The 27,224-nt window shown below is 43.7% G+C and overlaps 1 protein-coding gene across 1 annotated transcript in view; it reads left to right on the top strand.

The window, feature by feature from the left end:
• trim71 (tripartite motif containing 71, E3 ubiquitin protein ligase) overlaps positions 1-26,024 on the top strand; it is a 32,625-nt gene extending 6,601 nt beyond the window's left edge. Inside the window, exons 2-7 of the mRNA XM_069176284.1 lie at positions 8,513-8,680; positions 12,803-12,937; positions 17,335-17,577; positions 17,700-18,197; positions 18,911-19,051; positions 19,291-26,024. Of these exons, the coding sequence (XP_069032385.1) occupies positions 8,513-8,680; positions 12,803-12,937; positions 17,335-17,577; positions 17,700-18,197; positions 18,911-19,051; positions 19,291-19,863 (1,758 nt within the window). The 3' untranslated portion in view covers positions 19,864-26,024. The remainder of the gene's footprint in view (positions 1-8,512; positions 8,681-12,802; positions 12,938-17,334; positions 17,578-17,699; positions 18,198-18,910; positions 19,052-19,290) is intronic.
• The last annotated feature ends 1,200 nt before the right edge of the window (positions 26,025-27,224 follow it).

The raw sequence follows: 27,224 nt of genomic DNA, 5'->3' as shown, positions 1-27,224 counted from the left end.
TATTTCCTTTGTTGACTCCTGCCTTTCTCATCAGCGCTCTCTCTGGTCTGTGTCGGAGACAATGGACATTATAGATGCAGAAAGTCTCCTCAGCATGATTTAGCAGCTGTTGCTGTTGAGGAGCAAGTGATTACGTTTCATCACTCCTGGAAGTCTCCATGTGAGTGTGTGGCTGCAGCGTTTTCTTTTCCAAGAGCATCTCCCATCTGTAGGTAGTTATCCCCTGAAGAGGATTTGTGTGTGTGTGTGTGTGTGTGTGTGTGTGTGTGTGTGTGTGTGTGTGTGTGTGTGTGTGTGTGTTTCCAAGCAGCCAGCAGAGGTAGATTATATGAAGTTGGACTTCCAGGGTTTTAATGTGCAACATGTGCCCAGTAATTAGAGTGCCTTCCCAGTTTCCTGTGTTGTGAATGTGTTTCATGTAGGCTAAAAGGGGAAGTGTACATGTGTGTGTGTGTGTGTCCCAGCTTTGATGTCCATTTGAGGACTTTGGGCCATATAAATTTAATGGATAGAAAGGAAGGCATTTATCACATTCTCTTTGACAACAGGATTTAAAACCCATTCAAAAGTTGGAAGCTGCCACTTCCTCCTCAGTGGTTGGGTCCAAATGGGCTTTTAATTGGCCATTATTTGACCTCACTCAATGGGATTGTGCTGTTAACACATTTGACTTTAAAGCTCTCTGCCCTATTTTGGGGGACACTGCACAGCTTCCAGTCACGATGTGTTCACTTTAATATTATCAGACCAACACTATGACAGTTCATGAGCAGCTGTGAGAAACGGTTGCAAGAAAAAAAAATAAAAAACATAAATTGAATTTCTTTGATAATTTATGAAAATTTAAAGTAGATTAAATCAATTAACTTAAAATTTCCCCAAGTGCCTACAAGTGATACCTATATATAATCTGAAGGATCCTCCAAATTTCACTCCACATGCCATACATATTGAACTATTTACATTTTACAACCTCCAGTAGCCTCTCTGTGTTGTCTTCTCTGTTCCAGTTCAGTCCAAACTTTGCTGGACGTTTGTCATGTGACTGTAATGTGACTTGGTCTCGGCCATTCAAGGCTTCACGGTTGCGCTGAGCAGTGCGAAATTATGCACGGTACAGACCAGTCTTTTACTACAGTCTTATCAAATCTGGAAGGGCCCAGAAATGCGGCGTCATCCAGAGAAAAAGTGTCATCAAATATCTGCAAGCTCACATTCCTACTAGGTAACTTTGTAAGCTGAGTATTATATTGCTGGCTGTTTTCCTTTTGATCGCAGACAATGAATAAAATGTTTGTTGGTGTGCGCTTCAAACACAACAATGAGAGCTTTATGTGAGAGTGTGTCGGCCCGAGGGAAGAGAGAAGTCTTGTTATGGATTGAGGCTCATTGAGCGTCCCTCTTGCTCCCTGGTCTTCATCTCTCCCACCCTTTCACTCCCTTTCACTCCTTTTCTTTTTTTTCTTCCCCCGCTCTTGTATTAAGCACACACATGCTCGCTGGGTAAAGAGGCCAGCTGACTGTGGTTTGTTTTTCTTCTCCGTTGTGGCGTCGTCCAATCAGGTCGCTGGCTTACAGCCACCGCCCCACCCCCCCACCCCCCCGACCCCCCCAAACCCCCAACCCCCACACCATGTAGTATCTGGCAGAGTTTCAAAACATCGGCAGGCGTGTCCGTGTGGCAGCAAGCCAACGTGGTGTTGCCACAAGAGGGCAGAGCAAATAAAAGGAACGAAGAAAAGAAAGAGAGTGATGGAGGGAAGAAATAGGGAAGGGGAAAACTTTGTGAACACGTTGTGCAGAGTGTTTGGAAAACATGAGAGTAGCTGCCTGCTATTTCCGTAAAAGGATCTTCGTCTGGCAGATGGTTATCTTGGGATTGCCGGGAATGCTGGGATCAGGTATTCCACCGATTATCCAGCCTGGACATACCAGACTGGTTTAAGGCTGCTGCTGTCTGTTTAGCATCTCATCAAGTGGAGTAATTTTGCTGATCTTCCCTCCTTTCCCTCGTTATGTAGTTTAACTGTGACGCACACTGAAGCCAATTTCCTCACTGACCGATGATTCACAAAGGAAAGTTAGTTTAACGATCTCCATTCGCCCGAGTTATTTTTGCTGGCCAGGAAATACTCTCCTGCAGCAAGTGCAGCGTGTTTCTTTCACTCCACGATGTCATCTCACTGTAATATTTTCCTAGAGTAGGAAAGCTGTTTGTGAGCGAGTGCTTAACTTAAAGCCGCCGGACACCTGCTTCTGCCCGAAGCGTTGAAATGGGGCGTGTTGGAGTTATGCGTTCGTCATCAAATGCTCGGCAGTCTTACCTGACATGGCTTTTATTTGTAATCTGAAGGATCCTCCAAATTTCAACATGGTTTGTGATGCAGATGTCTTGGCGATGCCTTAAAGGAAGGTTTAAGTCTGTCTCATAAGACAATTGCCTCAAACAAGAAAATCACGTTTTGCTGTTTTAAAAATTGCAGCCCTATTTATTGTGTTAAAGTATTTATTAGAAACTAATTCTACTGTAAAAAGCCCATATTTTAGGCATATTATGACTGTGTGAAATCCATTCATTACTGAAACTTCATTTTGAGTCCATAGTCATCATCTAAAATCATCTCATTCGCTCTAATTCGTTTTCCACAGTATGAAAAGAGACCAATCTCAAACCCACTTCTTCTAGCAGCATTAAATACTATATGCAGGTGTGTTTATGAGTGAGTGACCTGTCCAGTGGCCCGGGACATCTTGCAGGTGAAATTGAATTTAAATTAAGATGTTGTAAAAGTACATTCAGGCTTTAAAACAACCAGAAAACAAAGATTATCATGAGAAGCGGACGAGAACTAAATTTACTGTTGCTTGTTGTATTCATACCGAGTCGGTCCATTTTCTAATAGGACCTACCTGTTTTTCCATCTGTTTGACTCGAGTTGCCAAACACTGTCGCCTGAAGTCTCTAGGAATGTCCGTTCAGTGCGTCTTTGTTTGCGTCTATTCGTTTCTGACCTTTCTCGTTTCTGTCTGTTGACAGGCTAAAAGAGCACACGGGCCCGAGGCAGCGACAGAGATTAGCAAAAGCAGTCCACACAGTTAATCCCTTTACCTACTAACAACAACAACAAAACATAGCTCAGAAAAGGTCCATATATTTATATAATATAATTATAATAATATAATTTGAGCAAATTCTTTAATGAAGTACTTTTAATTGTATATTACCTTTTAAACACAATTTCCATTCAAAAGATGTTTTAAATTGATTTGCTTACAGACAGTGTTCCCCGCAGTCCCACAGTGTTTTTTTGGGGTTAAAATCATTTTCTTAAGATTATTAACAGATCAGATCTTGCACCCTGTCGGTGGAAAAAATAAAATCCAAGAGGTACACAGTTGGATTTTTTTTTCTCTAAACTTAAGCTCACATTTGTGTTTCAGAACACGTCTCTAAAGGTATGATGTTCCTGAGGCAGCATATTCAGTTAGTTTCAGGTCCCCGTGCATATAAAATCGTACTTAGTGTGAAATTCATTCTCAAACACCATCGAAGTGTACTGCAATTCCTCATGAAGACAAATACACGTATTATCTGCTGCAAGCATGAAGTCGGAAGAATCCGGAGCTTCGGTTGGAAATATGGAAATACGTTCTCAGTTTGAGGAAGATTCACACAGAAAACTTTGATGTGTCTTGTGGGATTTCAAAATAAAATGTTTCGAGCATAATGCTGACGTGCTAAATGGAAACGGCTGAGAAACGGAGTTTGAACATAACCATTGCAGATGTCCGAGTGTGTCGCTGTCAAGTCAGAAGTGGTTTCGGGTTGGTATTTTGGTGTTTTTTGGTGTTTTTTTTTTTTTAAAGGAGAACGTGCTTTCACAGTTCCCAGAGCAACACTAGTTTTTCTGGCACCACAGTGTGACATTACATGGCCACGGTCCACCCTTCCTCCTCCTCCTCCTCCTCCTCATCCACACCCTCTGCTCCGTTGGGCAGCGAATGCTGTAGGGAGCGATTTTACTGGTTAGCTGGTGCTGGTGCCGGTGCCCTCTCCCCCAGTTCCCAGTACCTCCGAGGGGAGGGAGGCAGGGAGGCAGGAAAAGGGGCTGATCCCGCTGCAGCCTGAACACAAAGCTCGGCGGCTCACAGACATGTTGTGTTCACGTTACCTTCAGCAGGGTTTTTGTATTTTGCTTGTCGGGCTGTGAGAGCGCTGTGATGCTGTCAGTTATAGATGAAACTAACTAGGAGTGTTTATCGACATGTTTCTATTAGAAATCACTACAATATTTGCTCATTTCTCTTTGAAGGCTTGTTTATCTATTAATATTGATGAAATAACTGGACTTGATGACACTGCACACCATTTATGAACTATTTTACTGTTAAGCAGAGACAGATTAGTAATAATTGGTATATTAGTAATTATTGTAAATACTACCAGTGCTTGTTGGGGCTCCAACAGTGTCGGCTTATATTAGAGTTATATGGCCGCCGCTAACAACTAACCACAGTTGATTAATTTATTGATTATCTTTAGAATATTGGTTGTGTCTGTCTATAAAATGTCCGAGGGGCGTAATTTCAGTGTTCAAGGTGATGTCTTCAAAGGACACAAGAGAACCCAAATACAGCCAGTTTACAGTGATATAATACAGAGATGGTCAAAGTTGTTGTTGATGTCTCCAGGTTGTTTGTCTGATATTGATTATGTGGGTGTGTCCACGTGTGCATTCATAATGGAGGAGTGTAATAGGAAGAGAGGGCGGATGAGAAACATCCGGTGCACTAATGAAATACAATAACTCACTTCCTCCGGCGTAGCCGAGCCCTGCTGCTCAGAGCTTTATGGCTACTGAGGTTGTGTTGAATCCAGCCTCTCTCTCTCTCTCTCTCTCTCTCCACCAGCAGCCAAAACAACAACAACAACAACAACAACAACCAGCACACATCAAGCTCGCTTTCCACTTTGTGTGCGTTTTGTGTTCAGCATGCGTCTCTGCCTGTAGATTTAGAGCATGCTACATGTTAATGTGTGCAAAATACATTCTGTAGGCGAGTCACCTCCGCCTGAAGGCCTCCTCTTCCTCCTCCTCTTCCTCTTCCTCCTCTTCCTTGAGGCTGTTGTCTGTGGAATTTACAACTCTGTTTGCATGACACCACACCTATTCCACATCGTTTTAAGTCACATTTCTGCATCACGTGCGAGCGTGTGGTGTGTCCTTGCATGTGTAAAGGGTGTCCAGCGTGTCCAGCGTGTCCTGCGAGTCCAGCGCATGGTATGCCTGAGAAATGCCTCCTCTGCTCTAGCAGCACACGGGTAACAGAGCAGCTGTATTCCTAGTTTATTGCTAAGAATTTATCTGTGATGCATATTTTTAATTTTTGTTTTTTTTTGTCTCATTGGTCGAGTAAAAAGCTTTTGCAAAATGAGTTGGAGAGAGACAGAAAGACAGAAGGAACAGGACACCTCCATGAAGACCTCTGGGAAGTACTGTATCCTGTGTGAGTCAATAATATTGACTGTTGTTCCAAGAGGCCGGTGTGTTATGTAATCTACAACCTTGTGTGTATGAGTGAGTGTGTTTCACCTCGAGGACCGTTGAGCTGGTGATGACATGAGCAGTAGATAGTATAAAGATATCTGAAGTGTCTTGCAACAATTTGTCAAAGGATCTGCTTCCCAGAAACAGGACTCCCAGTGTTTTCCAGGCTTCTGCCCATCCTGTTTTACTTGTTTCCTCATACACAAACGGAGACTCTAAAGAAGAGATAACACAACCGTGAGATATTATTGATTTCTGAGTGGTCCATATATAATGTCAGGCGTGATTTGGATGTTAAAATGAACTAAGATTTTATTTGATATGTTTACGGACTTATAGGCACAAAAAACTAAAGTAGACCAACACCAGGAATGATAGATCACAATGTGTGATTCACAAACAGCGACTGTCCTTTGGATTTTATGGTTTTTATGTCAGGGTCTTTTTCTTATCATCATCAAAGTTATTAAGTTGAATAAATCGCTCGTTGTGGTTTCTCCTCTGGAGCAGCTTCAGTTCATGATCTGAGTTCACTTCTTCTATTATGAGTCATTCACCAGAATCCATTCTGTTCTTGCACCATCAATCTGCATGACGCTCAACCATGTGTCCGTCACCTTCCTCCTCCTCCTCATCTGTCACCTTCCTCCTCCACTCCATCCCAGCTGCATTCCTCACTTTTGTGCGTGCTGTCCCCCTGGAATTTAGGAGATGTCAATGGGGGAGGGATGGGACAGAGAGCAGGAGGAAGAGGCAAGGTATTGGAGTGACAGCGGCGCAGACACTTTAGGACGGGGACAGAATTTAGTAGAAGGAGAGACAGTAAGAGAGGACAAGAAGAAAAAGAGGTTCGGTCGTAGGCTCAAAGGAAGGCAGATAAAAGGTGTGTGTGTGTGTGTGTGTGTGTGTGTGTGTGTGTTATTTGATTATGCTGCTCCCCAGGGGAACAGCCAATATTGATGGATTGATTGCAGGCTCCTCCCAGTCCACTCAGGCCTCCTGCTATTGGAGACCATTGATTTAAGGTCTCTGGGATATGATGCCCAGTGCATTTTTAATTAACCTTCTATTACAACCAATCAGCATTCAGACACGGGATTTAAAGCAAAGCTCAGTTTTTTGCAGCAAAGGTTAAATGACATTTTCCCTTCTTATCCCGAGGGAAAGGGGGATGTTGTTGTCCCTTGATGAGTGCTGCTTTGACGGTATAATGTATATTTCATTCTAAATAAACAGTATACTGGGGTAGAATTAGCGTTATTAAACAAGTATTAACATTTCAGGTAAAAATTTAAAAACAAATCTTTTGTCAGCATAGTTACGGTAAAAAGAGGTTTATGAAATGGGAGTAAGATCCCTTCACGAGCCCCATCCCCAGATGTTAAAGGATTCTCCAGAATGAGTATTGATCTTGTTTCGGTGGCCTTTAGGCTCTTTTTACCTTTTCTGCTGCTGTGTGAGAAATGCTCTCTGTGAGCCTCCCTGGTAACATGCATATGAATGACTTGTTTATCATTCATGGCCTTCTCTCCTTAATTAGCTGTGTGAGTGTGTTTGTGAGTGTGTGGGGTGGGGGTTGGGTGGGGAGGGTGTTTGTGGGTGTGGGGGTTGGTGTGTGTAGGTGTAGGTGTGTGGGTGTGTGTTTGTGTGTAGGTGTGGGTGGGGGTGTGTTTGTGTGGGTGTGAGAGAACAGAGTGATTGATGTATTCATGTTGCTGTATCATTTCATTGTCAGCCTTTGTTGACTTGCAGCAATAAAACCCGTCAGCTTTGGAAGAGCTGAGTCCCTCCACTTCGTCACAGGAACTACGACTGAGTTGTTACCAGTTTTGCGACATTACTACATGTCAATATTGATAATGGTAACGGGGTCGAGCAAAGTGGGTGAGACATACAGGTCCTTATTTACTGCTGTTTTTGACACATAGTTTAGAAATGGCTTGGAGTTTTTGTTTATAGACAATAAACATATACATTACAAATATTTTATAGGGACAGTGCACATTTATAAAACACTGCTATAAATAAGCAACAGTTATCCAAGACCGTATGGTTTCCATATGGTTAGTCAGGAATCTTAAGGGGGTTTCACACCTGAAAGTCCAGACCAGGTCTGAAACAACGGTCATGTTTTTGTTACATTATATTGATCCAGCACGTTTTATTTTCACATTGTAGTTTTACAAACACACTAACAGACTTGATGATATGATGATATACCGATGTCCCGTCGTCTTCACCTGCGTGGACTTTGTCTCCCTATACTTAACAGTGATTGGTTTGTCTGATTTCTGCGTGTTGTCAATTCGGCCAGTAGCTTTCTCCGTTGAATGAGCAGATTCATTGTTGCCCCAATGATATTATTTCATGGCATTACTTCAGCGGCTCATTTTTTTACTTCTCCTCCTGTTTGTTTTCTTCTTCTGCTGTTTAATGGGTGACGATAGCCTGCCTCAACTTCCTGTGATTGATCTGAAGGTCTGAACCATCAAAAAAGTGTTTCCAGACTGCAAACAAATCAAATCATGGTTCAGTTTGATCCCGACTGAGACACCTCTTTTGGTCCAGACCAGGTCCGAGGCAACTTTCCAACCTGCTATTTTGGCTCAGACCAAACTGAAAAGTTCGAAGGTCTTGGCAAAACATGGAAGGTGTGAAAGCACCCTAAAACAAAAGGGCGTTATGTCCTTTAATTATTCACACAGAAAAGGACTATAGCATCGCTCAAGCACCACTTTCGGTCTGACAGATAGAGAAATCATAATTATCAGTCAGTTGTTGATCAAACATCTCAATTATTAATCCATCTGTTAATATGTGAGCTGAGTGTTGATGAGTTGTATATGAAGTCCAGTTGGATCTCTGGTCCGCAGCCTGATTTTTGTTTTGTATGCCCATAACAGCTCGCTGCATTTCAGTTTGCACCAAACTAATCAGCCCGTACATGTCTCTTGTTTTCTCAGGTGTTTCTGTTCTTCTGTGAAACCTGCTTGGTGCCTATCTGCAGGGAGTGCAGCATTGGCCGTCACATGGGCCACACTTTTGTCTACCTGCAAGACGCTGTGCAGGACTGCCGGGCCGTCACCATCCAACTGCTGGCCGACGCGCAGCAGGGACGACAGGCTGTGCAGGTGAGACGGAAACTTAAACGCGAGCTAGAAAGGAAAATATTCTTTATTCATTTGTTAATTTTATGACTTTGGCTTGTTCTTCAGACCGAGACAGTATTGATGTGACTAACAGAAAACACACTTTGCATTCAGTATTGTATTTGGACATAATACAAACTGTTGCGCAACGTATCAGATTAGAAGATAATCTGAACAATTGAACAAAGCCAAGAACTGCCATGCAATATTCAACTACTTGTGGCAAAAAATAAAAGTCCTCATGAAGATTACAGCATGCAAATCCACCCTCATCCATCTCCTAGGACGGCTGAGTCGGACCTGAGGAGAGCAGCTGTGTGTCTCCATCGGCCCAGAGCGCAGAGCGACCAGCTATTAGAGGCAATCACTTTAAATACGTTTGAGAGTGACCAGTCCTCGGCTGCAGGGAAGCCCGGGGTTAGAGGTGTCCAGCTGGCCCTAAAAAGGGGGTTGGTCGCCTGGGATGAGCGAGGGCGGGGGCAGGGCTGGAGGTCAAAGGGGAGGAGGAGTGGAGAGGAGGATGGGGGAGGGTGGATGGTGAATGAGGTATTTAAAGGATTTCAGAGAAAGGAAAACTCCGTTCCTCTTTGAAAGAAGTGGAACACTTTACCCTCCCCCTATTCACGCACTCATTCACTCAGCCCCCCCCCCCCCCCCCCCCCGCACACACTCACACCTCTTACTCTCACTCCCCCCCCCCCCCCCCCCCCCCCCACACACACACACACACACACATCCTCCCCTCATTTGCATAATTATAGATTGGGTGGCAGCTTCCTAGGATCCCTTTGAATTGCAGGTCTATTCGGTGACACATTGACGAAAAAAAAAGGATTACTGGTTTCACTAACACTTGTAACCGCCCCAACACTTTTCGCCAAAAGAGTTGCATCTGATGTCACTGGTCTAAAGAGAATTATCGCTGAAACAATTAATCCATTAAGTGATTTGTCAATTGACAGAACAGTAGTTGCCCCCAAATGTGATAAGCAATTAATTTTATGAATGTAGTCATTTATCAATGCCAAACAGCTGAGTCCCGTTTCCTGCTTTTCTCTTCGTTAGATCTCTTTCAGGTCATATATCAGTCAAAATATGAACGGAGATGTGCTTTGGGGTTAATTAAATACTGATGAATAAGGATCAGTTTAAAGTGTATAAACTTGTGCTCCAGTGGGAGACGTTCACAAGCTCCACTGTGTGAAATGTGCCCAGTCAAACCAGGCAAAGGTTGTTGTTTTTGCATAAGCAAAATCAAGTAGTAAACGAAGGACAAGGTTACACTGGTTGTGTTCAAATCAGTTCAAACGTGATTATAAACCAGTGGTGTGTTAGTTCCAGTCGGTTCCAACCAGTGACCGAATGTAAAAGTGGACGGAGCTTCCGGGTCTGAAAAGTGAGGCAGATGCAGAAAGGCCTTAATTTATGACGCCATCGGGTGCCGCAAAAAGCCTCCAACTCCACAGACTCCCGTTCAACTAGTCTCATAACATTCTCAGTCAATGAAATTTCTCCACGAGTTTGCTCGGTGTTGTTAGCTAAAGTCGCTCCTTCTTATTAGTTTTCTGGCGGTCCTTCTGAACATAGTCCCCTCATTGATTAGAAAATGAGTTTCAAAAATGTTTGGGGCTGGGGGAGGGGGCATGTCTGTTTGATTGACAGGCCTGTGGTGCAGGCAGGATACGACTATTGGTGGGCGGGACGTAGTATCGCCGGGTGTCCAATCAGATCGAGTCAGATCCCCCGCTGACTCCCCACCAGCTCGCCCAAATATGGTCACTACCGGCTCCAAACCGCTCTGAACCAGCAAGATGGCGTCGGCCAAAACCTGTCACTGTTGGCTGCCACTTGGTTCCAAAGGATTTCTAGAAAAACACCAAATCATTCGGTAGTCTTGGGCTCTGGGAAATTGCAATGGGCTTTTCTTACTATTTTCTGACATTTTATGTACCGAACGATAGAAAAACATCAACAAATAAAACGGATCACTTTACTTTTTAGCTGCAGCCTTTAAAAGGGTCTGTAAGTTTTAAATCTAAGAACTGCAGCTAACAGGCGGCTGGTCAGACACACCAGCGTTATCTAATTTGCCTGGAAGGTGGGGCAGTATTGTGACCTTGGTAAATACTCGGCTAAAACATGAAACACTAGCTGCTCCACTGAGGTCATATGACATGCTGGCATGTACTATCTCCACAAAAGAGCTTGTGCCTCACCTATCCATTTCTCATCTTGACCTTTGTCTGACTGGGTCACACTTTGTACCTTAATACATGCGTACCTCGGCTGTTCCTGAAATTTTAAGATTTCACAACTGAGATCTGAACAAACTCCAGGTCACGTGTAGCCAAGTTTGAAATCAAAATCACATGTTTTATTTAGTGAAAAGTGACCCGGATACTCATGACATGCAGCTGAGTCATGAGATACGCCGCCTGCCATCTGGTGCTACCTTGTGCTGTTTGCCGTGTGTTTGTCCAATTTTGTCCAGGTCACCACGGGAGTAAATGCTGACGCCAGATAATATGTAAACACACACACACACACACACACACACACACACACACACACACACACACACACACTCCTGTCCCCCCGAGGTAGGAAATTTCCGCCCACTCTACTCCCATTATTTTCCCTGACCCCTGACCCTGGATTTGTGACCTCCTGGTTGGCCAGGTCTCCGGTTTGATTGGTTAGTTTGACTCGCTTTGTGCTCCAAGCTGTGATCCTCTGGGAATGTGGAGAGAAATGCGGAAGATGATGGAGACCCAGAGACTGGGAGGGAGAGACAGATCATGAGACCTCAAAGCTAGAGACAGAAATTTAAGCGTGGAAGTATGAAAAGGTGAAACTGGAAAAATTAGAAGGAAGGAAATATAATAAATAAATGTGAAGATTAACAATATGGGAAAAAAGATAAAACTAGAGAAAGGTGCTAGATTTAAATTTCAGCTCCCTCTTTACTTTACTGATAGCGGTCCTCCCCCGATTCCTTCAGGATTCCCTTCCTGCTGTTCCTCCCTGGGGGCCTCATTTGGTTGACCCCTTAGCTGGGCAACTCAAATGCCCAGGCGAATTAGAAAAGGACCCTGCTGCCATTCTTTGTTCCTGCCGGGGGCGGGAGGGGGTGGGCGGGTGGGCGCTATGCGTCTTAAGACGGGGGTTGCAGATCACGACCTGTAGAGGTTTAGACGACCTTTGATCCTTGCGGCCGATATCACAAAGGGAGCTTTATCCCACCTCCCCTTCGTCCCTGTGAGGTCCGGTTCACCCTGTGACCTCCCAGAAAACACCAGAAGAAAAGCCAGATACAACTCGGGGGTGGGGTGGGGTGGAGTGGGGTGGAGTGGGGTGAGGCAAAAAGGAAAAATATGTATTTAGCCCAAATTCTGTGTTGTTAATCCCCCAAAAATTAATTGAATACATTTGCATTTCAGTGCCTGTATTTATCTCGGTAATGAAATAAAAAAAAATGATTGCACACTTTCTGTCAAGGCTGATTATCTAATACATTATTCAGCCCTGATTTCCATGGTCACTCATAGTATGGTGGGTTACGACACTTTGAATGGAAAAAAAAAACAGCTTCAAATGTTGTGTTCTCACATGATTATAAATCTTTGAATCCACATCTGGAATAAGAGGTGTGACCCAGTCCAGCAGGAAGTTGAGTCGTTTTGTGCAGTGTGACCAGTGACTTCCTATTCCTGCCACATGTTTCCTTTTCTCCTCCAAATGAGCCACCACGTGACAACTGAGCAGGTGTTTCTGAATTGACTGTTCAGGAAGATGTTACAAATATAGTGCCGTTACTTTTAATGTTTCCTGGTCCCTTGCATCCTATTTCTGGGGGTCCTCTTTGTCCCATCTGAGTAATAAAACAGCAGTTAATGGTGTGTTTGAGCCTTTAGAAATCCCCGTCCTTTGTGCACGGTGAAAGTTAATTGTGTACATTTGTAACACGGCTCTTTCCGTTTTACTGTTGCAATTGGTATTTGTTGAATTTCAGCTTTGTCTCTCTTACTTTTTCTGATTGTCCCAAAGTCCACTGGGTGTTGTGTCACATCACTAAGACCACGTCCCTGTGTTTCGTGTCCCCAGCTAAGCATGGAGAAGGTCCAGGCCATGGCAGAGCAGGTGGAGATCAAGGCTAAGGTGGTGCAGACTGAGGTGAAGGCCCTTGTCCAGAGACACAAAACAACGCTGGAGGAGAGGGAGAGTGAGCTTCTGTGGAAGGTGAGTTACGACCTTTTATTTTGTGTTAGTCTCACCGGACAGTTTTAGTTTTCTGTGAGCGTTTCACTCAGTTAGACAAAATTAGTCAACAACGATCAGGACTTACACGCTACTGCTAATGATATACCCTCTAGACACAAGTCATGAATATTACAATGTATTTGCTAAATGTATTACTGCCTGAGACAGAACAGATCTTCACATAATGAAACTTTGTGAAGGCTGGGCGTTATGGCTGCGTATCAAACTTTGATACTTGAATGGCACCAACCAAATAGTTTTGATAAATGCTTTGACATCTAGTACCAAATTTAAAAATCCAGGCTACATCCATACCAACGCGTAACTTCTGTCTCGTTTTAGTCAAGTGTAAAATCACTCGGTTTCAACTAGGATAGTAAATCGTGAAGTGGAACGCCTTATTTAACTTTTTTAAACTGATTTGTGGCTGCACACCTGTCTGAGATGTGCACTGCAGTAACTGGGGAGTGGGAGCTCGTCTGTGTGCAGCCAGCTAACTACGTTATTGTCACAATTACTTCCTAGGCTGCGCCAACACACACGCAAAGAAAAGACAGCTAATCTTAACTTACATCTAAACCGAAGTTAACACCAGACGAGTTCTGTTGAAGTGGCAGGGCTACTTTTAGCAGGTCAGAAATGTGTTAATATGTCGATACCATTAACGAGGGATGCATGCAATGAAAGTACCTAGTTTAGAACATCTGAATGTTTGAGAAATACTGATGTATAGAGGAGGAAATCTAAGTTTTCGATAACTGTGGAGGAGGCTATAGCATGTGAGGCGTTTAGGGAACATCTGTAAATTGAAGCTGAAGAAGACAACTGGCGTTACATCTAAACTAAAGATTTGTACCATACGATGTAATGTAATTTTCTTTTTGTTAAAATGCATTTAATAAAATTACAAAAAAAAAAAGAATTGTTGAGAAAACCAGCACCGGTATTGAAAAGTTTTGATTGGACCAGTTTAAGATGGAGACAATACGAATGTGTGCTTTTAGCAAATGGTGCACCTCTCAGGATTAGTGACTTGTTTATACTGTTAACTTGGCAGTTTGGTCCAAAGGCTGCACTTCAGGAACTTACTGCAACCCTAACCCAGAGAGGGAGAGGCTTTTCTGAACAAAAGAAAGTGTACATAGTGCATGTACAGCAGATATAACCCAAACCTGATATGAGGCATATTTGATATTCTGGCCTGACTGGTAATTTAGCCCTCTTATTTCTACTCGCCTCTTCACTGCAGGTTCAATGACACTGTAAAAAGTAGTGTGAGTGTGAGTGTGAGTGTGTGTGTGTGTGTGTGTGTGTGTGTGTGTGTGTGTGTGTGTGTGTGTGTGTGTGTGTGTGCGCGCGTGCGTGCGCGTGCGTGCGCAGGTGCAGGTCAAAGGTTCCCAAAGAAGGTTTCCACTTACCATGTTCCCTCTTTAATCCTGTTTACACTGCGACAAGGTAAAACCCTTCATGTCTATCCTGATAAAGTCATTACAGTCGGCCATAACACACACACACACACACACACACACACACACACACACACACACACACACAGATTTTCTACCAGTTTTCTATGTTTTGTGACTGCCGGACTGCCACTCATGTTTCATGAATGCAGAAGCTTTGTCTCTTATATGTAACGATGTGATTAGAAGTGAGGACGTGTTGCAGTGCTCTCTTTGGGTCCAAGTTCTGTTTACATGTCTGATAACTACTTTGAGCAGTAACGTTAAGGATTATTAACGTGACTGATAAGATTGTCATGGTTTTCATGGAGCTGGTAGGAGGCAGTCTGTTTGGTGATGAAGGGCTGCTCTGTTATTTGTTAGAATAGAAGTAGTTGTTATTATATTACTAAATATATTACTTCCATCCTCTCAAACAGATATTTGCTGTTTTTCTCCGTTTTACATTCGAAGCAAGATGTCATGTTGGGCTCAGGGGAATTGCTCGCTGCATTTGTCTCTATTTCCCTGACCTGCAATTGAAAGATGTATTAATTTAAAATCCCCTTCCAGTTTTTAAATCATGTTAACTTGTCCACATGGTATTTATTATGTGTTCGAAATAAGCAGTCAGCATCATGGCCAAACATTTCTGTTTTGGAAAGTTTCAGTCTCACAAACACAGACTCAGACAGCCAGGGTTTCATCCATCACGTACCTGAGGAACCAAGCCATCAACTGAAGGGTGGAGCTTTCCATATCATAGCAAGGAAGTGGGGGAGCGCTGGGTGGAGATAGAGGCGGAGGCTATTCCCACGTTGGATCTGCATGTGTTGAATGAAGGCAAAGGTGTAAGGCCACATCTAAGGCCCTTTAAGGCATCTGTAGAAACCGGTATAATTCATGAGGCCTGTTCTCCGGTATATAGGTTTGGTTATTTAAGCCCAATAACATTGTTGAGCTGCACTATTACACTGCACATTTTTGACCTGCCACCTTCTGCACTTTGCTTCGGCTCCTCTGCTGTTGAGTTGAGGAAAGCTTGCATGCTGAGCTGAACAACTTCTGAGTCATACCACAATGAAAATGACTCGGCTAGCGTTTCCTGTACTGTTAGCCACAGATGACCGCCATCTGTGGCGACAAGAGTGTCAGGAAAGCAGAAACTGAATCCAGGAAGGTGCCCGCAGTGACTCAGCATTGTATCGGGTACTAGAGAGGGATTCATGGCTCGGAGATGACAGCAAAAGCTCTATAACATGACTAACGGGTAAATCGTGACACTTTTCTTAGCGAGAGTCTGTTGTAAATGCTAATTTGTGAATATGTAGGCCAGGAGTTGTGCTTTCATAAGCAGTAAGAACTTTGAAGTAGTGTTTTTTGCTCTGTAACTCTGAAATACAAGCCAACTCAGCCCTTTTCCCTTTCACTGTGTTCTTCAGCTGAGGAACTAAAACGAGTTGTCCGTCCAAGCCTAACTCCAGTCTTTGTCCTCGCTGACTATAAAGTGTAACTCTAGTCTCACAGATGCAAATCACTGTTTCACTTATGCCAAGGAATAACAAAAGATCCCTCTGTTTAGGAGTCTTTGTTTCTTTCAGAGTCCCACCCTACTATCAAAACTCCCTTTGACGACAGAGTCAGTCTGTCTATTGTGTTTTAGTCTTTTTGTTAGTGAGAGCCCAATCTCTGCTTCTCAGGTTCTACCGCCTCCTTTAACGCCCTACACTCACTGACTATACAGAAACTTGATCTGATCTTCTCACAGCACAAATGTGTTATGGTTAACTGATCTTTTTTTTTTTTTTACTATTAGATGAATAATTCAACTTCGTGGCACTGAAGTTGGTCTTTTTTTTTTCAGTCATTTAGCCTCAACCCTGGTGACTTTTTGAATCGTGAGCTTTGTTTCTTTCTTCGTCTCTTTTGTATTGTTTAAGCAATAAGAGAGAAACATGGTCACTTACAATATAAGAAGAAACGTAAACAACAACCCACGTTGCTTAAACAAATCAAATATGCATAAATACATTTTATGAACATTACATTACAGTTAAACTTGTAAATATGTAAGATTATTTTAACTGAAGTCATAATCTGATTTCTACCCAAAGAAAGACACAAATAATCTGGAGCAAGAGCAAAACTCATCAGTGTCTTCCAGTTGTAAAATAAACTCTCCAGAAACACTTACTAATGTTTATTACACAAAGAAAATATGATTTAAGTAATAAAAGGAGTGAATCTACTCCTCTCTAAGGTATCGGCTTTGTGTCACCTTTAAATCTATTTTATAATATTAGTGGATGTTTCGTGTTTCCGTTACTGCAACTCAACTTCTCTTCATTTACCCTCTTCTAGACTAATCACTAGTGTGACACACTGAAACACAGTCGTAATTGGCGTGAATGCATTACAACTATCTGCATGTCAAAGACAACTCTTTCCCCTCGTCCAGACTTGGTGTGGGCCGCACAGTGCTGCCATCTACAGGGCAGACTTGCTGTGTCCAGTTTGTGGTAACAGGCTGGAGGAGACTTGATGTCTGAGTTATTGTGAGCTCAATTTGTACTTTGAATAAAGTGGGAAGGGAGGTTGCAAATGCAGGCAACCATACACCACAAATATATTAACTGTGGTCTAAACTGGGGCAACCATTACAACTTGCTGTTGATTCAAGCTCAGTCATTTTCAGCTTTATTTTATGGTAAAGCTTTTTATAGTGTTGTGGACACAAAACAAAGAATGTATTAAAACTGTGTGTGTTTTCGGTTCCATCTTTGCCTTTGCCATATCCTAATTTTTAATTCTAGATCAATAAAGAGTTTACCGTCACGTGGTGATTCTGCCAGCCGTTGAACAAAATCCCCTCGAGTGACAGTAAACTGTGGTTGTCCTCCAACTCAGGTCATATTCTGTGTCTCCTTGCAGGTGGAGAAGATCCGTCAGATGAAAGCCAAGTCTCTGTATCTCCAGGTGGAGAAGCTGCACCAGAGTCTGACCAAGCTGGACAGCACCATCGCTGCTGTGAGCCAGGTGCTGGATGAGGGCCACCACCTGGACGTGCTGCTGGCCAGGGAGCGAATGCTCACCCAGATCCATGAACTCAAGGCCCTGCGGGGCCTGCTGCAGCCGCAGGAGGACGACCGCTTCATGTTCACGCCTCCAGACCAGGTCGGCACCGGAACCGAGAAGATCGTAAACTAGTTGGCTTGTTGACATTAACTGCTGCGTTAAGTTTACAAATGGCCTTTAAGACAAGGCAGCTGAACTTGTTCCATCGTATGTTCCCACAGGCTCTGTGCATCGGCATCCAGTCTATGGGCCTGATCAGCAGCGGCGCCTTCGCCCCGGTCACCAAAGCCCAAGGAGATGGTCTGAAAACTGCTGTTCGTGGGAAGCCCGCCTCCTTCACTGTGATGGGATACAATCACGACGGCGAGCCACGTCTCTCCGGGGGCGACACGGTGTCTGCAATACTCATGTCGGTCACAGATAGTAACATGTCTGCAGCGGAGGTCACAGACCACCAGAACGGCTCGTACACCGTCACCTACCTGCCCAAATGCGAGGGGGAGCACCTGGTGTCCGTGCTGGTGTGTAACCTGCACATCCAGGGCAGCCCTTTCAAAGTGATGGTGAAGTCGGGGCGGAGCTACAGCTCGCTCGGCTCCCAGGTGTCGTCCTTCGCGTGTGAGGGGGAGGGCGACGGTCAGCTGTGTCGTCCCTGGGGCATCAGCGTCGACAAGGAGGGATACGTGGTGGTGGCTGATCGCAGCAACAACCGCGTACAGGTAGAGCACCAACTTCAGTCTTTGTCTCTGTGCAGTCCCTCCGCGGCAGATAGCACAGCCACCGAGTCAGTCAATACAAACCATACTTCTCTCTAACGGGGCAGAAGTTAGTTCAACTTCATGGATAATTAATATAAACCATTAGGTGTAAAGAAAGCGACCTTATTTTCAGAAATCAAGATTGAACAACACCGTCTCTTGTTCTGCCCTCGACTTCAGGATGTCTCACCTCAGACAGACCAAAGACCACTGAAGAAAACTTTGCTTAAGTTGCATTAAGAGGACCTTTAATTGTTCACCTATTATACAACCATCAGTTAATCAGTCAGCAACTTTATGACGTTGACGAAACCTTAATGCGGCACTAAAGTCTTCCTACTTATCATAGACACTGATGCCTCATCAGTTTAAGAGGGGTTTTTTGTGATCAAATAAAAAAAAAAAAAAAAAGGAAAAACTAAAAGTAGGTCTTAATTTAAAAGAACGATCAATAAATAGTAGGTTTACAATATCAGGAACTCGTGTGCTTCAGCGGTACTGAACGTGTAATCCTCAGTTAGCTCAGTTTATATCTCCGTGTGTGAAGCTAGCGAGATAAACAGTTTGGAGCATTGTGTAAAACACGAAACAAAAATACAGCTGAGTTTGACTCGTGCATTTAGCAGCCAGGTTGTCAAGGAGAGACGATAAAAAAAAAAAATGTTTTCCTTCAGATATTCAAGCCCAGCGGTGCCTTCCACCATAAGTTTGGATCTCTGGGTTCCCGGCCCGGTCAGTTCGATCGTCCAGCTGGGATAGCATGTGACAGTCAGAGACGACTCGTTGTGGCTGATAAGGACAATCACCGTGTGCAGGTATGAAAACCCACCTCATCAACACGGCAGCTAAAACTCCATTATGTCCATTAGAAAGTCCAAAAAAAAAAGCCACAAGAAAGTTGCCTAGAAAAATCCATGTAAGTTAGAGGACCTGACAAACGTTGGCTTCTGAAAAGTGCTACACATTTGTAAACACATCGCTCCTCAATGCTTTACTCTCCTTCTGCTTCACATGTAAACATGTCGGGCTCTAAGACGTTTGCTTCGTCTGACAGGTGTTTACTTTTGAGGGCCAGTTCATGCTGAAGTTTGGGGAAAAGGGTACCAAGAATGGACAGTTCAACTATCCCTGGGATGTGGCAGTCAACTCTGAGGGTAAGATCCTGGTCTCCGACACCAGGAACCACCGCGTGCAGCTCTTCAACCCTGATGGTTCTTTCGTCAACAAGTACGGCTTCGAAGGGTCCCTGTGGAAACACTTTGACTCTCCCAGAGGAGTGGCCTTTAACCACGAAGACCACCTGGTGGTGACCGACTTCAACAACCACCGGCTCCTGGTCATCCAGCCGGACTGCCAGTCGGCTCGCTTCCTGGGCTCGGAGGGCACGGGGAACGGGCAGTTCCTGCGTCCGCAGGGCGTCGCCGTGGACCAGGAGAACCGCATCGTCGTGGCGGACTCCCGCAACCACCGGGTCCAAGTGTTCGAGCCCAACGGAAACTTCTTATGCAAATTTGGCACACAGGGGAGCGCCTTCGGACAGATGGATCGGCCCTCCGGTGTGGCTGTGATGCCCGACGGAGTCATTGTGGTCGTTGACTTTGGAAATAATCGCATCCTCAAGTTCTAAAAAAAAACAAAACAAGAAAGAATGAAAAAAAAAAAAAAAAAGAAAAAAAAAAAAAAAGTGTCTAATTTTTGCATTCTCTCCCTCCGTTTGCCTTCGATGCAGTTTTTCCAGTGGAGGAAATGGAGGAGAGAGAATGAATCAGCAGAAAGGAGGAGAGCTCAGAGACGATTAGGAGCACGCTGAAATGAAGGGAAATTAAAACTATAGATTTTTTTTTGATTTTTATTTTTTTTCCCACTTTCATCGCTACTCTCCAAATCAGATATCTGTGGTATACACAACAAAGGGGACCTCTACAAATTGATAATCAGTAGAAAAAGAGCCACATTTCCCTTCCTGTGTCTCAGCTGCTCTGCATCCTCTCTGTCAGCTCTCCTTACATCTCAGGGAATTTCTCACCTCTTGAAATCTTGTGCCCTCTGCTCCATACCTACCTCATTTAGCTCTTTATGAATGTACTCATAGTCACTGAGCAGAGGTTTTAGTCCGTGAAGTTTTACAAAGAAGAAAAGTCTACCTCTATCCTTTGTTATTTAAGAGAGACAAGAAAAAAAGAATAGACGCTTCAGTTGATATTTGCACAGAATTAATGGGATTCTTTCTGTGCATTTTGAAATATGAGTTAAAGTGAACCTCCTGAATGTTGCTGACAAAACTCAGACCGCTGTAGAGGCCTCATGGTTTATTCTCATTAGAAGGCTTCGCTCAGAGAGGAAACTTGGGTACAGTTGTGTCCTTTCATGTTTTTAAGCTGGTTAGTTGTTGTTTTTTTTTGTTTTAGTTTTTTTTTCGCCAGCGCATCGACCCTCGTCTCTGTGGCTCCGTGGACTTTGACGTGTCATGATAGCCTAAAGAAGACTGTGAAGTGATGCCAAACTTGATAGAATCAAAATTAGCTCAGGTCACCGTAGTAGGACTGATTTCAGATTCACTACTTTTCAGCCTATTCCTCAAGCTTTTCTAGGGTAATGCGGATTTGAGGAAATTATCGAGAAGTACAAATATAAAAGTTCAGGATATCAGTTCCGCAATGATCCCTGAAATGATGAGCCCAGTAATGAAACTATCCAAATTATGTGCTCGACCCCCATCACCCACCTATCGCGTCTCATAAGACTGGATAAAGAATTTCTGCCATTACTATACAGTCAGTTCCAGATCAATATGCAAGGAGAGCAGTGTCCTCTCCGAACAAGAGGACTCACCAAAGGATTTTGGAGTCAAATCTTCCAAGATCTGGATATCTGGATCTATTAGTAATCTTTAACGTAGAGATTTAATCATCAAATCGAATCACGCCTTTTTGACGAGGCATGCTGTGTGACAAAAGCCTCAATAGACGCCTGATTTGGCCGTGCAGAGGACATTTAATGACATCAGTTTAAAGGCTTAACATTACAATCCTTTGGACGTAGATTGTGGTTAAAAGCCACTCCCCTTTTGGCTCCAGAGGCCCGAGGATTCATGATAAGTGGGCGCCATCAAGAAGCCCCGCCCTATTTATTGACGCTCATGAGTTGAGGAGACGCCTCCAGATTGAGCGCGAGTAGACCGATTCCCTCTAAAGACGGAGGTCTACGAGAGCAACTTCTAGATTCAACCAAAGTTAGAATTTCTGCACAACGGCCAACTGTAGATTTGGCAATTCAAGATGATAAAAATCCCTTTTAAGACATTTTCCTGAATAATCATTGTGAAGTCTAAAGTTCATAAAAGTCATAGCGCTGTCTGTGTTCGGCTTTTAGGAATATAAGTGATGTTGGGTCCCCATTTGTTGTGCATGAGTGCTTTCACTGCCCGCTAAAGGACTTTTGGCCGTGCGAGTGAATTTTCGATGCTTTTCGTAGAGACGTTTGTGTAGAGAACAGAGGATACCTGCACCAAAGAGAAACCCCCCTCCCTCCCCCTCCCCCCCATTGCCATTTATCGCCTCAGCTCATCGAACGACGCTCCACCGTTTACCGATATCAGACGGCCCGTCGACTCCGAGTAGCTTCTCAGATTAGCCTCGCTTGTATCCCCGACTAACTTCCGTAGAAAGCGATAGATACTAATTGTTTGTGGTGAAAGCGCTGCGGGGTTTTGAATCCCCCTCCGCCCTTCGTTCAATCTGTGTCCCACTGGAAGCACGAGACAATTAAGGTTCTGCGAGCCACTTCCTCAGCCCGGCGAAGAACCTTGAGACCGATGAAAACACTCACCGACTGGCTCTCACTTCTGAGGCGAGTGTCGTCTGCACATGAACGGAATTTGACATCCTCGTATCTCAGATATCCAGTAACCTCAGTGCTCATTTTGGTTGTCTTTTTTTTTTTTCTTTTTTTTTTTTTCTTTCTGTCAAACCTCCTTTCTTACCTCATCTCCGTAATACCTCAAGTATGTCACTCAGCTACTGCACATCTAAACATTCAAATACCTCAACTTCATTCTGAATACCTCATTTTTACTCTTTTTTTTTTTTTTTTTTTGTTTACCTCATCGGATATTTATACCTCACAAATATACCTCATTCTTTGACTCTTCTCGTGTCACAGTACAGTTCATGTCCCGTTGCTCTTGGACCAAAGATCACAGTACTGCTTCGACTTGAAACGGCTCTTGGTTTGTTGGGCCGACTGTAACTTGCCTGGTAAATTATGCCTTCTTTTTTTTTGTTTTTTTTGTTTATCAACCAAGAAACCAAATATTTCAGAGGAAAGCATCGTGCCAAAATGATCTGTGAGAGTCTCGTGCCAAACAGGGTTGGCATTTGGACCGCGCTGCTGTAGACTGACAACTGTCACTGGGCCATTGTACCGTGTTGAAATCAGAGCGCCCCGAGGATAAGGCCTCCCCCTCTGATTTGGATGCACTGAAGAGGGCTGGGCCCCATTTATCTTTACCTCATCATCATCATGATGATGACGATGATGATGATGATGATGATGTACATGCAGATTCCACTTTGTTACTGTGCGCCCGGGGGGTGAGGGGAAGAGGAAAACAGCCTCTTTATAAAGAGTTAAGAACTTCACATGTCCGCCTTTGAATTCACACGAGTTCCCTCTAATTTCAGCGCAAACTTCCTCGTCTTTGTAGAGTGGATTTCAGGATGCTTGACGCTGGTTGCTGAGGACGGTCGACACCAGTCTGAACTCTTACCTTTCTGACCGGTGTAAACAAACGCATCAGAGGATCGCGCTTCTTAATGTGCGGCAGCAGGCCGGTTGGTTATGGAAGTGGAGCTGTGGGCCGGTTTCAGTCCACTGACCTGCTGCTTCGACCTCAACACAGAGTTTCAACCAACAACATTGTTTTTGCTTTTCAGTATTACTCTACGAAATGTTCATTCATGTTGCATCAGGTTGTTTTTTTTCCCCCCTTCTTCTTCTTCTTTTATTTTTTTTATGTTTGAATTAAGATTGCAGAATTCTATCTTTAAGATCCTTAGGTCTTCACTCTTAAAGAGGAAGAAATGTATTTTAAACATTTATTTGTCTTTTCATTTTTTGCATGCTTTGAAAAGTCCTTGTATTATAATGATGTCTCCCAGATAGGTGTTGAAAAACTCAGATGGGGTGGGTAGCTGATTATTGGGATGGTTTTACCAAAATGTATTCCCAAAGACGTGTACGTGTGTGTGTGTGTGTTAGGATTTGCGTTGGATGGAATTAACCTTTGACCTTTGCGATTGTATTTCCTGTTCTCTCGAGGCTCCGCGGAGCACAAAACCTGTTCAGCCAGCTACGTTTTATTTTTATTTTTCCTGCGAAACAACCGAGGCGGAGTCTTCTGTGAAAGGCAGGCGGCCCTCAGCGATTAGTGTTTCATTTTCTTTAGCTCCCTCTGATATCCATGATAAGCGTAGGATTATTAACATACTGTCCTGTAAACTGTAGGAAGTTGTGTAAGCTTCCTGCTGAACGTAGATTTTCCTTTTCAAACGATGATGAAACCACAAGGCGGCCATTTTGTGTCAGCCCTACTATTGGGAACTCGGCAGCTAGGTTTCTAAAGCACAAACTAGAAATCATCTCCTCGCATCCAGGAAGTGTGGTGGTGATCGGTTGACTGCACTCCTGCTCAGCGGGATTTGTCAATTTATATTATTTCATTTTTAGTTTATTTTTAAAATCGGGGCCCTGTGTTGTTGTTGTTGTTGTTGTTGTTTTTTTTAAATGGTTTCATTTGTCCACCATTTTACAACTTTACAAGAGAGAGAGAGAGAGAGAGCGAGAAAAAAAGCAAAGCTGCACAAGATGACGTGCAAGGTCATAGACCTCCTTTTAAATGATTGTATACACTAAAAGAAGGTTGGAAAATTTAGAAAGGAAAAAAAACTCAGGTAGTTCTCTGCAGCCGCCGCTGCAGGTGTCTCATTGAAACGTGTCCCATAGTGATGATGTAGTGACTTCTCCCTCCCCGTTATGACCTCTCAGTACTAGTCTGATTCTTTCGTGTGTTCCATTTACATATATTATGAAACAAATTATTTCTCAATCTGAAAAAAAAAAAAAAAAAAAAAAAAAAAAAATCATGCTTTTGATTAGTTTCCCTGATTCCTCCTTTTTTTTTTCCCCCTTTTAGTTTTTTTTTTTGTGCTAAGTTTAGTTTTTCCTTTTGACAGACAGTACAAATACTTCACACCACTTGAAGCCCGTCGGCCCTTTTAGAATGTATTTTGTGAAGAAAAGGGTTGAGTGGGATCTTGTTGATGCTCGTTCGCCGCCGCCAGCTGCTGGTGGCGTCACAAGACGGAGCAGAGGCCGCAGGAAACCTCGGAGCCGCCGACGCTGAACGCTGCGCAGCGGCAACGCTTTGAGAGTTGGCCGCGGCGGAGCCTTCGGCGTCGTGTTTTGTTTGTAAAGCAGCTTCGACATCAGCCGGGACGGGACGGGAGGCGGCCGTCTTGTCCCGAGCTCCGTTGGGTTTCTTCTGTTGCGTCCTGCTCTCCCGGCGGCCGGCTGTGTGTGTGTGCGGAGCGGCCGTTGTGTTTGTGCGCTGCATCTGTGTAGTCTGAGAAGAAATCCACTGAATGTATCCTCACAGTCCGAGAGGCGGGCGAGCCGGCTGAGTTTAGGTGGTGCTGATGGTGCTTCTTCATCCATGTGTGTGTGTGTGTGTGGTTTATCAGTCAAACCTCCTGTGTGAGAGTGTGTGTGTCTGTCTGTCTGTGTGTCTGTGTATGTGTGTGTGATTGTGTGTGTGTCTGTCTCTGTGTGTCTGTGTCTTTATGTGTGTCTGTCTGTCTGTCTGTGTGTGTGTGTGTGCATGTGTGTCTGTCTGTCTGTGTGTCTTTATGTGTGTCTGTCTGTGTGTGTGTGTGTGTGTGTGTGTGTGTGTGTGTGTGTGTGTGTGTGTGTGTGTGTGTGTGTGTGCATGTGTGTCTGTCTGTCTGTGTGTCTTTGTGTCTTTATGTGTGTCTGTCTGTGTGTGTGTTTCTTTGTGTGTGTCTGTGTGTGTCTGTGTGTGTGTCTGTGTCTTTATGTGTGTCTGTGTGTGTGTGTGTGTGTGTGTGCGTGCGTGCGTGTGTGTCTGTCTGTCTGTGTGTCTTTGTGTCTTTATGTGTGTCTGTGTGTGTGTGTGTGTGTGTGTGTCTTTGTCTGTGTGTGTGTGTCTTTGTGTGTGTGTGTGTGTGTGTTTCTTTGTGTGTGTCTGTGTGTGTCTGTCTGTGTGTCTGTGTGTGTGTGTGTGTGTGTGCGTGCGTGTGTGTCTGTCTGTCTGTGTGTGTCTTTGTGTCTTTATGTGTGTCTGTGTGTGTGTGTGTCTTTGTCTGTGTCTTTGTCTGTGTGTGTCTTTGTGTGTGTCTGTGTGTGTGTGTCTTTGTGTGTGTCTGTGTGTGTCTGTCTGTGTGTCTGTCTGTGTGTGTGTGTGTGTGTGTGTGTTTCTTTGTGTCTGTCTGTGTGTGTCTGTCTGTGTGTCTGTCTGTGTGTGTGTGTGTGTGTGTGTGTGTGTGTGTGTTTGTTTGTCAGCACACCTTCCCACCCTCTTTAACACACTCTCGCATTGTGCTGGATGGAAGTGCAGATGTCAGGTCTTCAGTCTAAATAAGACACAGGAGACTCTAATATATTGGCCACCTGCTGCTCGCTCTGTACTCTGCGGACTTTAAACATTTCCAGTGCTGTTTTTTTTTGGGGTTGTTTTTTTGTTTACACTTAAATAAAGTTGTATTTCTTTGACTTCAAATCCTGTGACTCTTTCTTTGCTCTAATCGTTCACAAACACCACTTTATTATTAGCGCTGCTGACTTCACGATGACTTTGTGGTTTTGAACACTGCTGTTCACACACTGTATATATATGCAGCCACGCAAATAACGTGGGCGTGAACCTTCACTTAAAGATGTAAAAGTCCTCTCTCTCTATTTATTCTACAGTTTGTTATACAACAGTAACATCAGACAATAGTCTTGTAATTGTTCCCGGTGTAGAGGAAACAATATGACCGAGTCAGGGCACCATTAAGGGAGGACAAATTTTCATATTCATATTATAAAAATGTAGAAACACAAACAGGCAAAACATTTCAACTTAATTCTTGACATATTCTGTAATAACCAATTAGCGCCTCACTTTTAGTTTTTTTCTGGCACAGTTTGAGTTCTCTGAATTGACTCTGAACAGCCAAACCTGCAGGAGGTTGAGAAACGCACCTCGTAGCTGGGTTGGACATTCACTGGTTTCACTGGGGGAAGGAAGTGAATACCTCTTTCCTTTTCATCGGTAACACTTGGCTTTGCCACGAACGCTACTGTAAATATCCTCTGCTGATTCACAACACTGGCACAGAGCTTACTGGAGCAGTTCAGGACCAAATTGTTCTCCTGAATGCTGCAGAAAAGATGAATTAAACACTGCGTGCAAATACTCGGGTTTAGGTTTTACTCAGATAATATTTCCAACTTTTCTGGGCTTCATCACTTAAACAGCACACAAAGGATGGAAACGTTTCCAGAGTAGACACACTGCAATTAAAACCCATCCAAGAATTTCAATAACATTCAGATAAATCGTTCTTATCTCAGTGTGAATAAAAATCTATTTTAGAAATATTGTTTGAGAAAAAAATTTGTTTAAGGTTTCATAAATCTGACTATTTATTTTAGAGCAAGAACTGCCTTCTAATTTGAACCTTCATTGCTGTAGGACTGAACAAGATGACCTCTACAAATTGTACACGTGCATCATGAGCTGCTGTCTGGCGCCCCCTGGTGGAAATAAAAGGAAGAAAGGTATTTTGGGTTTTCTCTTGGGTGGCCATCACAGAGGTCAAAGGTCAGCTCTGAGCCCGAAGCTATCCAGCTTCTTTCTCAACTTTATGTCAGCTTGGTACTTGGTATCTGTATCTTCAGTCTTTAACCCAGAAGAATAGTAAGAGT

The sequence above is a fragment of the Embiotoca jacksoni genome, unplaced genomic scaffold, assembly GCF_022577435.1.
Source record: "Embiotoca jacksoni isolate LCO1_2020_lvr unplaced genomic scaffold, fEmbJac1.0.p SCAF_7, whole genome shotgun sequence".
In the NCBI taxonomy this organism is placed as follows: Eukaryota; Metazoa; Chordata; class Actinopteri; family Embiotocidae; genus Embiotoca; species Embiotoca jacksoni.
This window is presented reverse-complemented; position numbering and strand designations above follow the sequence as displayed.